This window comes from Dipteris shenzhenensis, chromosome 27 (assembly GCF_047967505.1).
Source record: "Dipteris shenzhenensis isolate YYH24624 ecotype China chromosome 27, Dip_SZ_1.0, whole genome shotgun sequence".
NCBI lineage: Eukaryota > Viridiplantae > Streptophyta > Polypodiopsida > Gleicheniales > Dipteridaceae > Dipteris > Dipteris shenzhenensis.
Window position 1 is genome coordinate 49,453,537 of NC_141622.1, and position 13,247 is coordinate 49,466,783.

At 44.3% G+C, this 13,247-nt stretch overlaps 1 protein-coding gene across 1 annotated transcript; it reads left to right on the forward strand.

Moving 5' to 3' along the window:
* The first annotated feature begins 3,832 nt into the window (after positions 1–3,832).
* On the forward strand, positions 3,833–12,803 carry LOC147884431 (protein ALTERED PHOSPHATE STARVATION RESPONSE 1-like). The gene is made up of 4 exons (XM_087398633.1): positions 3,833–4,892; positions 4,975–5,147; positions 5,815–6,038; positions 11,793–12,803. Exons 1-4 carry the CDS (start codon positions 3,842–3,844, stop codon positions 12,535–12,537), a joined length of 2,193 nt encoding a protein of 730 aa, XP_087254759.1. The 5' UTR covers positions 3,833–3,841; the 3' UTR covers positions 12,538–12,803.
* Positions 12,804–13,247: the final 444 nt, after the last annotated feature.

Below are 13,247 nucleotides of genomic sequence, written 5' to 3' on the forward strand. Positions count from 1 at the left end.
CCTTAATTGCTAAAAGATCTAACATAGAAAATAAATTATGGATGGCAAGTGAGTACTTATTGCAAGAGTGATGTGGGCCTGGTATGGTGGAAAGTCCCACCACTTGTAGTATTCTACACTATATTAACCCTCCAAAAGCTCCGAGGAGCAGGCCAACATTTAATCTACCTTTTGTCATCAGAGAGCTAGCCTCATATCCCATCTAGATGTTATAGTGAGTGTGACTCACAACAAATCTGTACTCGATGAGACAGCTGTGGGGATCCCCATCCCGTTGCAGATGGCAAACAAGAGCCTCCTCTGATCCCAACACTTATGCGAAATGGAATGTGGGTACGACACCAAGTTAGAGAGCAACACACCATTGGTGGGATGCTAGGCTTAAATTTTTTAATTGGAGGCAAGATGAATATTGTAATCAGAGGCAAGAAGAGCAAGACTATTAGGGAGTAGCAGAAGTTCCAAGAGTATTGGGGAGGGGGAGGGGAGCTGGGCAAGGAGCGCTTCCTAAACACGGCATTAATTCTTGCCCATAACTTGCTATGCAATTTGTTTTAGGGGAGAGTTGCCATTAGAGCGAACCTAAATTTGAGTGTTTGTGTGTGATATCTCCTAAGTTTGAGTGTTTATGTGTGTATGTGTGCATGCACACATGCATGCATGTGTGTTCGTGTGTTTGAGGGGAATAGTCACAAGAGAGAGTTTGTTTGTGTGTAAGAGAGAGAGAGAGAGAGAGAGAGAGAGAGAGAGAGAGTCTCTAACAAGGATGTGTGTGTGCAAGTGTAGATGAGCAACAGAAAGGGAGGGGGGAGGGGGGGGATCTCCTATGTTTGAGAGAGTGTGTGCATGTGAGGAAGACACGTAAGAAAGAAAGAGCACATGGGTGTGTTAAGGAGAGGAAAATATTATATGTGCACTAAGTATGTCCCCCCAGAGAGTGAAAAATAGGGAAATTCCCAGTAATTAGTTGTAGTCTCAAGCCAACGAAAAATTAAGGTAAGCTAAACTCTAACGTTACATAATATTAAGGGTTGCCTTCCCCAAAAATTAAGTCTCCAAACTCACAAACTTCAAGATTCGCCTCTGTCGCCATCCTTGCGGGAAAAAATTTGCCTAGCGCTCTCTTCTTTCCTCTTGCCTCCCCACCTGAGTCGCAGCACCTCTCCGTGTTCTTTTGTCTCCCTCCTCTGAGTTACCTCAGCTTGCATCTATACGTTAGTCCCCTGTGGCTATCTCACCATGCATTAGCGCCATTGGTGCCCCTTACCTTCCTGCTCCCCTGCCTGCTTTCGATGGTTATAGTGTTATATAGGGAGGCAAGGTGAGGGTTGAGCAGAGGGAGGAAGACATATTGAGTGGAGAGAGATGGTGAGAAATGAGGGGGGGTTGAAGGGTTGAAAGGAGAGAAAAGGGAGAGAGGGATGAATGAAGGGAGAGAGGGGAGAGGGAGGAAAGAGGCGGGGGAGCAAGGGAGATGAGAGGGGGTGGAGTGAGGGAGGGCTGAAAGGAGGATGGGGGGGTGGAGGAAGGGTTGAAAGGAGGGAGAGCTGAGTGGTGGAGCATGAGAGAGAGAGAGAGGGGGAGAGAGAGAGAGAGAGAGAGAGAGAGAGAGAGAGAGAGAGAGAGAGAGGCAAGGAGAGGGAGGCGACGATGGGGGTTGAGGGTAGAGGGGAGTGGTGCTGAATGCTGAGCGGGGAGAGCGCAGGCTTAGGTTAATTTTTGCTTTAGCTTAGGGTTAATAAGGAAGAGGGCCATTGAGGGGTAATTAATTTGGATTTTATTTTTGAGAGGTAATTAATTTGGATTTTATTTTTGAGAGCGAGTATGTCCCCACGATGCCTGTGTGCGTGTGAGAGATATAAGTAGAGAGAGAGAGAGAGGGGGGGGGAGGGAATGCTTTGATGCACAATCAACAATAGAAGGCTCCTAGAGCTTGGTGGAGGGGTAATTGAAACTTGAAGTTTTATTTCTTGAAATAGAAGACATTTTAAGATCCCATGTTGAGACCTTAAGCTGTCATAGAAGGGTCATGTTACTTATATATATATATTTGGAGAGGGATGCCTCTCCTTAGTAAAGTATAATATTGGGCAAGCGAGGGTGAGGTGGTGGGCACGTGGCAAAAGGAGAGTATGTAGGGCCACGTGGTGGATGGGAATATGGAGAAAGAGTGCTAAGGTGGCAAGCAAGGAAGTGACGTGGACGGTGGACTGTTGGGGAATCTGGAAGAAGAAGATGCAAAACGAATTGCTGCTGCTGCTGCCGCTGCTTCATCTTCTTCTTCTTCTTCTTCTGCTGTTTTTGGAACTGGAAGATGCAAATCGCCTCATCATGCATCTCACAATTTTACCCTCAGAAAATCTCTTCTTTCCCCCCTTCCTGCACTTTCGACGAGGCTCCCCAGACTGGGAATTTGGAACACTCCCCTTGAAAATTTGCGTTCCCTGTCCCTTCTTCAGACATGGAGACAACCAAATGATGTTCCCATGACGACGCAACAGCATTAAACTGAATCCAAATCATTTGTAGAAGCCGGTTGCAGCTATTGGAGGCCACATGAGTGTCCTCTTTTGACTTGAAAAAGAAACGATTTTCTGATAACTTTCCAGTTCGTTCGGCAAAGAAATCTGAAGTTTCTATGCTTCCTGAAGGAATCGCGATTCCCCATATGCTTCTTGAACGGAGAGGAGCTCGTAGTCTCCGCATCTGAAGTCAAGTTGTGCAAGAGTAATTAAAATCGGATCCCTTTGCAAGCAACTTAGCGCAGCGTGCTGTTCAAACAGGACTAACACCATTGGAAATCGAGCTCTTCTTTGGCCGTTTCTGCTTCGCAAGCAAGAAGACGAACGTTTTTCTGGGACTTTCTTGCGTGCCAGATTTCTCTCTTGGCCAGTGTACCATGCTCCCAACTTGGGTTACGGCTACGAAATTTGAAGCTCGAAAACAAGAAGCTCCAAAAGCCAGCATCCGATTCGAAAGCGTAGGGCGAGCATTCAAGCAACGAGACGATGACCACGGTACGATGCAAGCAAAGCTTCCAACTTCGCAGATTTGTTCGGGCTACGGCTAGAAAATTTGACGACCGGAAACAGAAGCTCCAAATGCCAGCAGCATCCGATTCCAAACGTGAAGGGCGAGCAAGCAGCAAGCCGATGCATTGAGAATTCGTGGAAGAGAAGACACGTAGAGGCAAAAAGGGCGATGTGTCGATTGATGTGAAATTCCATGGGGACGCGGAGAGAGATTTGGACTCGCGTTGCCTACGTTCTCAGAACATTCGAAAACGCGTTCTAATCTTGTCGACTGTTTCTTTGTTCCGATGAGATCATTTTCACCGATTGCGTCGATAACGTTCTTCTAGTCTTGTACATGTTGCTTCATTTCAAGCAGACAACAGTATGTTCAAGCGATCCGCACGCAATCGTTGAAAATGTTGCTGGGGTTTAAACTGTGTACTTCAAACAATTTCATTTCAAGCAGACCATAGCGTTTTCAATCCATCTTTCGGACTTCTGTACTTCAATCCATCCATCCTTCGAACTTCTGTATTTCAATCCCTTCGTGTAGTCATGGTGGCCGGCAGAGCAAGGCTGGATTGGTCTTTTTCATGGGGTTGACAGCCCGATCCATTTGCTTTCTTTAGCTCCTGAAATCGCCTTAGTTGTCTCTCTGCTTGCGCATAGGCATCGGGTATACGAGCTGAATTTGATTGCGGAAGACCGAAGTGCATGTAGTATACTTCAATTCAAGTCGGCGGCGCATCGGAGGAAAGGTCGGAACGGCTGCGTTCGTCAAAGAAGAATTTGAAGCTTTGGTTGGTTGCAAAGCGAGCGAGAGAGGGATGGGTTGCAACATCTCAAAATCCGACGATTCCGACGTAGTTTTGCGATGCCTGAAACGCAAACGGTTGATGAAGGAGGCCGTGAATTATAGGGAGGATTTCGCATTTGCACATTTGGCTTACATACAAACTCTTCGAAGTGTCGGACATGCACTTTGCGATTTCTCAGAAAGGGAATTGTCTGATATGCCCACTCCTGCGAGCCCAACTCTACCTGCTCTATCGTCTCCACAGAGCTCTTTGCCTGCTGTTGCAGTTCTCTCCCCTTCACTTGTTGCTTCTGCTCTTCCCCCTGCTTCTGCCTCCCCTGCTCCAGCTTCCCCTCCTCTGAAACCCGCACCGTCCCCCCTTATTCCTCCTCAGGAATCGCCTGGTGCGAGTCCTCCATCCCCATTCATAAACGGTAGTCCTCCTTACCGGGGCGGGGTGCCAAGCGGCGACTTCTCACCACCCTTTTACTCCCCGGCAAGAGGAGAATTGGACAATTTTCCAATGCCTTATGCCTCGCCCCGTCGTGCCTCGTCTACCTTTGCCGCACCGCGTCCTATATCTCGAAGTTCCGGATGGGATCCTTTCAATTTGTTTTACTCTTCACCAATCCCATATCAAAACTTAAGAGCCACAAACTTTCAGGACGAGGAGGAGACCATTGTTGATTTCGATCAGGTCATGCAAGAAGAGGGAATGCCTGATCTGGAAGAGGAGGAACAACAGGATTATGAAAAGGAACAGCCTCAAAAGAATGAAGAGCAAGGCCATGACAAGGAGAGCACCACCCCACATTCCGAGGATCAAACACCAGAGCTGATTGAAATCCAACCTGAAAGGGTCCTGGATAAAGTTGAGGAAGAGCAAGGTGGAACTTTAACGGTTATACCACCTGTGGACAAGGAAGGCAAAGTAGAAAGCAAGATGACAGAAAAAGGGTTGACTGAACTTGTGAAACTTATAGATGATCAATTTGGAAAGGCCTTTGACAGTGGCAAAGAATTGTCCGGAATACTTGAAACACAAATGATCCATCGCCGTGGGAGCATCCTGGACATAAGAGGTAACCTTAGGAGGGCTTCACTGTTCATGTTAGCCCAACATCAATCGCTATCAGACTGATGTCCTGCATTCTTTTGTGACAGACGGTTCCAGAGTCTTCAATGCAATAAGCAAGCAATGGTCACGCAAGGCAGCCCTACGCTCTAAAGACATGCAGGAGACAGCTGCTATAGCAGAGTGTGGTATGACGGGGAGCCATTCCTCGACGCTGGAAAGACTATATATGTGGGAAAAAAAGCTTTATGCTGAAGTGAAGGTAGTTGCTGTCCCGTCTCTACCATTTTCCTGCCAGTTCCCATGCTCGTCTTTTTGAACCGTATGTTACATAATCTGTAACGACAAACAAGTAGTTGCACAAATTTAACCTAGGGCTCTCACCATTTAGGTCTCCCTTCTGCAAAGGCAGGGCTAATCATTAGCTTCTCATGGGACTATACCTGGAAATTTTACAACATATATCAGCTTTAGTGGTATGTATTTCTTGTTATAATAAAATCCCTTACAGGAATTCCGATATTGACCAGGGTGACGTTTGCTTGTGCGTGTTTGGCACTACACAGGCAGGTTTGGTTGATGCATGTATTGTTGCAGATGCCATGACTTCCTAAATAAACCCCTTCTGTATATCTGTGTCTCTCTGCTACCTATGGATAAACCAGCCTGTTCCTAGTTTATTCTTACACTTCTTGATGGTACATGTTCTGAATTCCTTGCTCACTGAATGCTGTTGCTCTATTTCCTAGGTGTCTTCCCTGAAGCAAACAATTTCTTTTCTTAGGGACACGCTGCAGTTTTATTTTTCTAGTAACGTTGAGATTGCAGGAAAGACACTAAGCTTGAATAGACATCACCTGTTTTGCACGGCTGGTTACTGGGCTGTATGCACACACTAATATATCCATTTTGTTATCTGATTATGGCAGTCTGGAGAACAACTTCGTATCGCTTTTGATAAGAAGCGCAAGCAGTTGAATAGTCTTGATGGAAAGGTGACAGACCAGAACCTGGTAGAGAAGACCCGAGTTGCTATGAAGAGTTTAGACTCAGAGCTTTCAGTGGCTCTTAGAGCAGTACATGCAGCTTCTGTAAGAATTCAACAGCTGACAAGTGAAGAACTGTATCCCCAATTGGCTGAGGCATCAGGAGGGTAAGTGTGAACCTTATCTAACCAGTGATTGGGAAGCAGTTGGATGATGAGTAACATATACTCACTTGAGAGAGAGAGAGAGAGAGAGAGAGAGAGAGAGTTCTAATGCCTTCGAGAGACCAAAGTGTTCCGTGAGGGAAAAAATACATGATGTATAATCCAATTGAGAGAGGCTAGGTGATTTTTCTTGAAAAGCCAAACATAATGCTTATTGCATGTCTACTCCTGTTGATGATGCCCTGTAAGCATCAAGACATCTACAGACCGCCGCCCAAGGGCTCGCTACAGCTCCTGCCTCATGACCAGCCATTGTGACTGCTGGCATGCACAGTCATGAAAGCTGTGCTCATCCCAAGGTCACTACTATCCAGGTGTGCGGGTGGAGAACACAAGCATCCTAGAGCTGGGAAGTCTGACGAATCGGTGGTTCGAGGGTGAATGGTCCCAATTGGTCCAACACCTGGAATCACAGATGCTATACCAAACCTGTGTGCCCATGTTAGCAGATCTGTGTATGCAACCTTTTAGGCGAGATGTGGAAACCTTTAGGGGCCAAAAGGTGTTGTCCGGGGAGTCCTAGTAGGGGACGCCATCCACTGTGAGGGCAATCAACAATGCCCATCCTTGACTTTTTTTGGGGAGGAGGTCAGTTCACACTTCGCCCTAACCCCATACATGATCTGCATGGTGATCCCTACTGTTCCCTAGCCATCATCCCATTAAGGACAGTATCTGGTCTCTAAAAATCCCATCAAACGTATGTGGGGACCACATCCTATTACCTACTGTTGCGAAATGGAACCCCCAAGACGGATGGATGTTGCTGCCCAAGGATCCCAACACACCTCCTTTCACAAGGCGGACACAGATGGCTGAGACCTCCAAATTGTGGTGGTATTTGGTGAGAACATCTATATAGTTCCACGGCCCAACCCTCCAAAACTCCTCCTATAAGGGCTATCTTGCTACAAGCTGCCATTGAATACAGAGAAAGTGATAGAAGGGGCCTATGGGAGGCAGCCCTAATTTACTCTCCTCCTTTGGCATTGAAGAGGAAGAAACCCCGGAGGGGGTAGCAAGGGTGGTTAGGTCTTCTGCTTCCGATCCACCCTTCTACACTGCTGGCTCTCCTCACTGCCTCATTGACCTCCTTTTTCTTTTCTTGTGACCAACGTCTCTTGGAAGTATGAACCCTCCCCTAAATCTAATGTTTGACATTTGGGACCCTATCTTAGTGCCATGTCTCCTCTAATGACCTTCACTTAATAGGCCTTCTCATGGGCCTTTATTTGCACCCCATACCATACCTTCTTGCTTGGTCATGTGACGGGATACTCCTTGACAGTGAAGCATCCTGTCACACGACCAACAAGAAGGAATGGTATTGCTCTTTGATGCCTCTCGAAGAGCCCATCGATGTGATGGGTACCGTAAGAAGAATCTGATATCGGTTGCTGCAATAATGGATCAAAACTTGGAGTCCTCTTCAGGAGAACCAGAGCAGAAACTCTTAATGCAACTGGCAAGGTTGTTGCCAAAGCAGTGAGGAACAACTATTTGTATGAGCTCACTTCTCTAAGGCCAATATAATGTCATTGTGTCGTTTCAACATACAATGTTATTAATTCCAAATTGGTGAAAAGACAAACTTAAAAGTAATCCATCTAACTATGCTCATTTGGTTAAGATGGCAGATAGAAGTCCAACAGAAGTGTGGACCAAAGAGTCACATAGTCATCCAAGCTATGCGTTTAGACACTAGACTCCGGTTCCACTAACCCTTTCTAAGAAGGTGGGCAACCCAAATCTGACTGTCACATCCCTTTATCGTTCCTCGTAGTCGTCACAAGGAGGGTTTCTTCTGCTTGGCTACCAAAGTAGATTTTACCTACTCAGAATAATTTTTAGCCCAATCATTGACCTAAAGCTCGACCAGCTTGGTCATGAGATCAGATGCAACTCCTGAGACTATGAACACATAGGTCCTTCAATCCAATGCCATACAAGAGATATGCTAAAAAATGACATGCTGAAGTTGATGCTGAGATGCTGCAATGCCACTCCTCTTCACAAATTACTTATCCACTTGCTTGGTAATTCATTTATTGCACATCTTTATTTTCTGTAGCCAAAAGGATGCATATGTTTTCCTACTGTTCGGTTGGAGTCTAGCGTTTAAGGGTGGACCCATATGTTTTCCTACTGTTCAATTAGGTACTAGTTGGCTAGGGTCTAGACCCCCATTGAAATTGTTACGGGAATTAGTGTCCCACACACCGAGCTGTATCTTTGTAGCCTAGAAGCGTCTCCTGCAGCAGTACTTCTGTAGAGCAGCCCTCCTATTTTCCCTGCAGCAGCTTCTTCATGCAGTCCTGCTTATACAGCTTCCCCTTCATGCAGTCTTGCGTATACACTTCCCCTTAAGCAATGTACTCCATCTCAACAGATATACACAAATTTTGAGGCAATTTGAAGCAGATTTTACATTGCTTTCTGCGTATCTTCTGAATTTGCATCAGGGAACCAGAAGCACAGAGTTATGCTAAATCAGAATCTCCTTTTCAAAGCATTGGTGAAGTGTTGCTGATGTTTGGAAGAAGTAGTGACTGTGCAGGCATCTCCCCTCAAAATGGAGTGTCCTTCGAACCTTAAGTACCCTAGCTATGCTATCTTTTGAGACTGGTTTATGTATATAGAATTACTGCACAGCCTTGAGCTTCCTTTCATGCCTTGTACATAGTTCATGCTATAGTCTGAGTCCTTTTCAGTTTGGTCTCATGTTTGGAAGGTGTTGATAAGATTTAAGTCAACACCTTGATCTTGTATCTCATTGTAATATTAAATAGCCTGGATAAGGGAGGGCCCGTCTTGGCCCCTTAATCCCGTGTTCAAGCAAGATTTTACATTTCAGTTTCTGTTCATTGAAATCTCTGAAGTAAAGCAATATTCCGCAGCTATGCAATGCAATCTTTCTCCTACCCCTTTACGATAGCACTGAGAGATTTCATTGGTATGGAAGCTTAGGATAGTGACCCCAAATCTATGTGCTCCCTTGTTGAGATTAGTCCTCTTTCTTCTCATTGAGTCAACTAGCCAGCATGGCTAGTCATGGTCCCCATTTGCCCTCCAATCTCAATGAGTTGAGTAACATCCTAGTATAGCCTAGCAGATTCATGTTCCTGAAGTTCACCATGTTGGTTTCCATGAACCACGGCCTCCATTTGAAGGAAGATGCCATGTAGACGTTCAAGATTCTATGAAGAAGGGTAAGTCACTTACTGTCTCTCCTTCAAGAAGAAGAAATGATAGAACAGCCTGTCTCCTTTGATAAGAGGAAGAGAAGACCAGCTAAGTCAAAAATCAATCTTGGAGACAAACTGTCCAAGTCAGCAAACACAAAGGCGAAATTAGCCCAATTACATGGATATGAGATCACGACTAGTTTGATAGAGGCAAATATGAAGAAAAAGCTAAGCCCCAATTTGCAGCCTTATATATAAGACTGTGCTTCTTTATGGTGGGCTGCTATGGCTAGTACTAGACAACAAGCTCACAGTTGGAGAGGGTATAAGAAGTAGTTCATTTCTTGCCAAATAAGTTCAAAGAGACATGATGGTGTAATGGGATATCCTTTGGAAACAACAAGATGAAAACATTGGTGAACATCCTACTCGCTTTTGGGACAATTTACTTCAAGTTTTTAGTAAGAAAGATTTGGTGGAGCAACAAAGGAAGTTCTATATGGGGTTGAGATGCTCCAGTCAAAACGAAGTCAACATGATCATCCCCATGACTTTGGAGGACACCATTGGTATGGCGCTGAAGATTGAGAAGAAGCAACTCTTCTTCAGCAAGCGTGACCCAAGAAGGTGAGTTTCCAAAAAGAATTGAAGAAGAATCAAGGAGCATCCAACAGTGGGCATGTCATAGTAGCTAGTCCTTACTAAGCAAGTGATTGTCATGAGGTTGAAACTGCACCATTTGTTGTATTTTCAGAGGATGAGAGACAACTCGACAGACACAGATACGAGAGCTCCTCACATCTCATCAAAGAGCCACCAGGTTACGTGGATATATGGAACCTGGGCATGTACTAGGAGCATTAGCTCTAAGCACTTGATACTCTTCTGATATTTTGCTATTCTACTATTTTGTTCACCAATTTTTGACTGATGAGGTGGCTCATCTACCACATGTCAGTTGAGGTGGCAGAAAGACGGCGTGGCTATCTTAGTACTTGAGCTTGCAGCAAGGGCCTTAGTGAGCCCTTTGCTTCTGTACACCATCCCTTATTATAAGCAGTGGCAAGATGGATCTATAGTGTACTAGAGTAGGAAAGATGCAACAAGATGGATCTGTAGTGTACTAGAGAAGGAAAGATGCAATGAGCTAGAGGGAACTATATATATATATATATATATATATAGAGAGAGAGAGAGAGAGAGAGAGAGAGAGAGAGAGAGAGAGAGAAGGGGGGGGGCCGGGCACTAAGGTGACGGATGAAGAGTACGTAATTGAGTCACATACAATGAGAGAAGATGATGACTTATATAGTCCTCTACAATGTTTCCTGTACCCCTCTCCAAGCCCCAACCTCCCCTAAGATTGCTAACCTGATATACTTTATCCAGATTCCTTCTTTTATTGCACATCCTTGCACTCTACCACCCTTGTTTACTTTGCCAAATCAAACTGAAGCTCCTTATACTAATCTGAAGTCCGGGGTTTTCCAAGATATTCATTACTCCTCAAAGAGTGCTTTCTCTTGTATATTTGCTTATGAGTCACCTCTCAAAAATTTGTAAGCGTTGTTCTTTATAGTTCCCTTTTCTGTGTCTCTCCTTTCTCTCGTTGCAGGTTGGCAACACCATAAATTTTGAATCCCTGATCTCACTGTGGCTTTCACAACCATGCACGTCCTCGCTAGTTTCTGCCATGCAGTTTTCTTTCGTGTGGTCAGTTCCATACACTCAACAAAAGAAGGCGGTGACAGCAGTGAGGAAGAGTAAAGTGGGCCAATCCCACTTGGGATTTGGTGCTAGGGCTGCCTGCAGAATGGGCCTAGTTTTGGCCTACAAGGTTCAATTAACCTGAGATTTTATATAGGTTAATCAGGATAATCCTTTTAAGCTATGGGGAGCCCTTTATTTTCGGCTTGGAATTTCACATGGGAGAGGGTGATATACATTAATATTTTGAGCCTCTTTAATGTTTGCTCTCACTTGGGGAGAGGGGGTACCCAGAAATCTTCAAAGGATGGCTAAGGATTTGAAGTCACCACCTTACCCCTTTCTTAGAGAACATCTTGTTTATCGTAAATGAGGCTACATTTTCTATATTAAAAAAAAGGGTGCCATTGGAGGGGAACCTCCTCCAATGGTTCCCCACTTGTGCTCCTCCTCAAAATAGCCTTCACCTTCCCTTCACATTAGATTAATTTCTCGCTCCCCTTCCTCTTTTCACCCCCTCTCTTGACCTGCCTGACTCATTAATAGGAATTTACATTTTTGCACAACATAGAGATATAATTGCAACATAAATTTTGAAATCCCTTCTCACTGTGACTTTTACAACCATGCACATCCTTGCTAGTTTCTGCCATGTGTTTTCTTTCCTGTGACCAGTTTCATAGTCTCCACTGAGATTCTTTCACAATTCCTTTTGAAACTTGATTGGTAAGGGCATGTGTTTCCATTTCATAGAACAGAGGCTTGTATGCGTAATAATTCAATTATGTTTCTGGGTCATTTGCAGGTTGAAGGATATGTGGAAGGTGATGCTTGAGTGCCATGAAACTCAAAAAACAATTGCATTGGAGATACAGGCCCTTGAGAAGTCAAAGGCTGTCGATGAACCTAGTGAGGCTCATAGAAATGCCACCATCAAGCTGGAGCATGAACTCAACAAATGGCAACATTACTTACATCTGTGGGTAAGCTCCCAGAAAAAATACATTAATGTTCTACTCGCATGGTTGAGAATATGCCATATGGAACCAGATACTCATATTAGAGATGGATCCATGTCTCCAAAGTGGACAGTGGAGAGACCCTTGATCTATTTGTTAGTAAAGAACTGGCATGACGCTGTAATGAGCCTTGACAAACATATGGAAGTTAGGAATACTATCAAAAATTTTGCAGAAGTGCTACATGCTCTGCAATTTGAGGAGTCAGAGCAATTAATCCAAAGTCACAGGAGCGCTCCAGTTCAGCCCATGGAGAAAAAGCATGGGGAGTCAGAGCAGTCTGATGATCAGGCAGCTTTGAAAGAGAACCTGCAGGACAGGAGAAACAGTTTCAGACGTATGGTGGAAGAGAAGTATAGGTACAATAAGGGTATTCAAGTTGGCCAGGAGGCAACCCTAGGTAGCCTTCAGGAAAATCTTCCAAGAATCTTTGAAGCAATGGCTTCTTTTGCTGCAGTTGCTCTGTCAGCGTATGAAAAAAATATACAGAGCTCTATATCACAAACCAAAGATGATGCCTTAGAGGATTGAAGCGTTTCTGGAGTTGGGATTAGTCCTGCTTCTTGTTCCATTCTCCATCGTGGCAGATTATAAGATCATTTGATTTTGGTGTGTATAGTATGTAATCGTTTCACTCTTCTGCACTCCAAATGAAGGCAATGTTTATATCCATCAGAGGATATTTATTGGAGTTTACTTTTCATAACGTTGAGTATGTACCTTTTTGGGCATGGGTGGTGTCTTGGGTGAAGCCAAATCCACATGTATTTTGTTTTCTTTAGGATACAAAGTTTGCAAGGTGCTTGAGCTTTTCATGATACATATTTCAAGGGTCCTTATAAATGGAAAGAGCAAATTCTATTGAAGGAGCACTGGAGTTATGTTTTTGGGAGTTGTACAATGAATCTGCATTAAATCTCAGATATTGTCTCTTTTGTAGCTGAATACCCAATGCAATATTGGAGCTATAGATGTACTGTGATGAGAAAGGTGTGCTTTGAAGAGATCAAGATTGTGCACTGAATGGGGTTGCAGTGACTACATTGGTTAGATTTTCCCACACATGTTTTCTCTTCTCATGGCTTAGACAATTCTTTTGGAGGTTTGAATCTTAGCATGTGCATGCAGAAATAAAGATTTTAATATGTGATGTTCGTATATTGATTGCATCTTTTGTTAAAGCAAGATTTTAGCTTAATTCATTTGCTCACTGTACAGTAGTGCATACTACTACAACAACT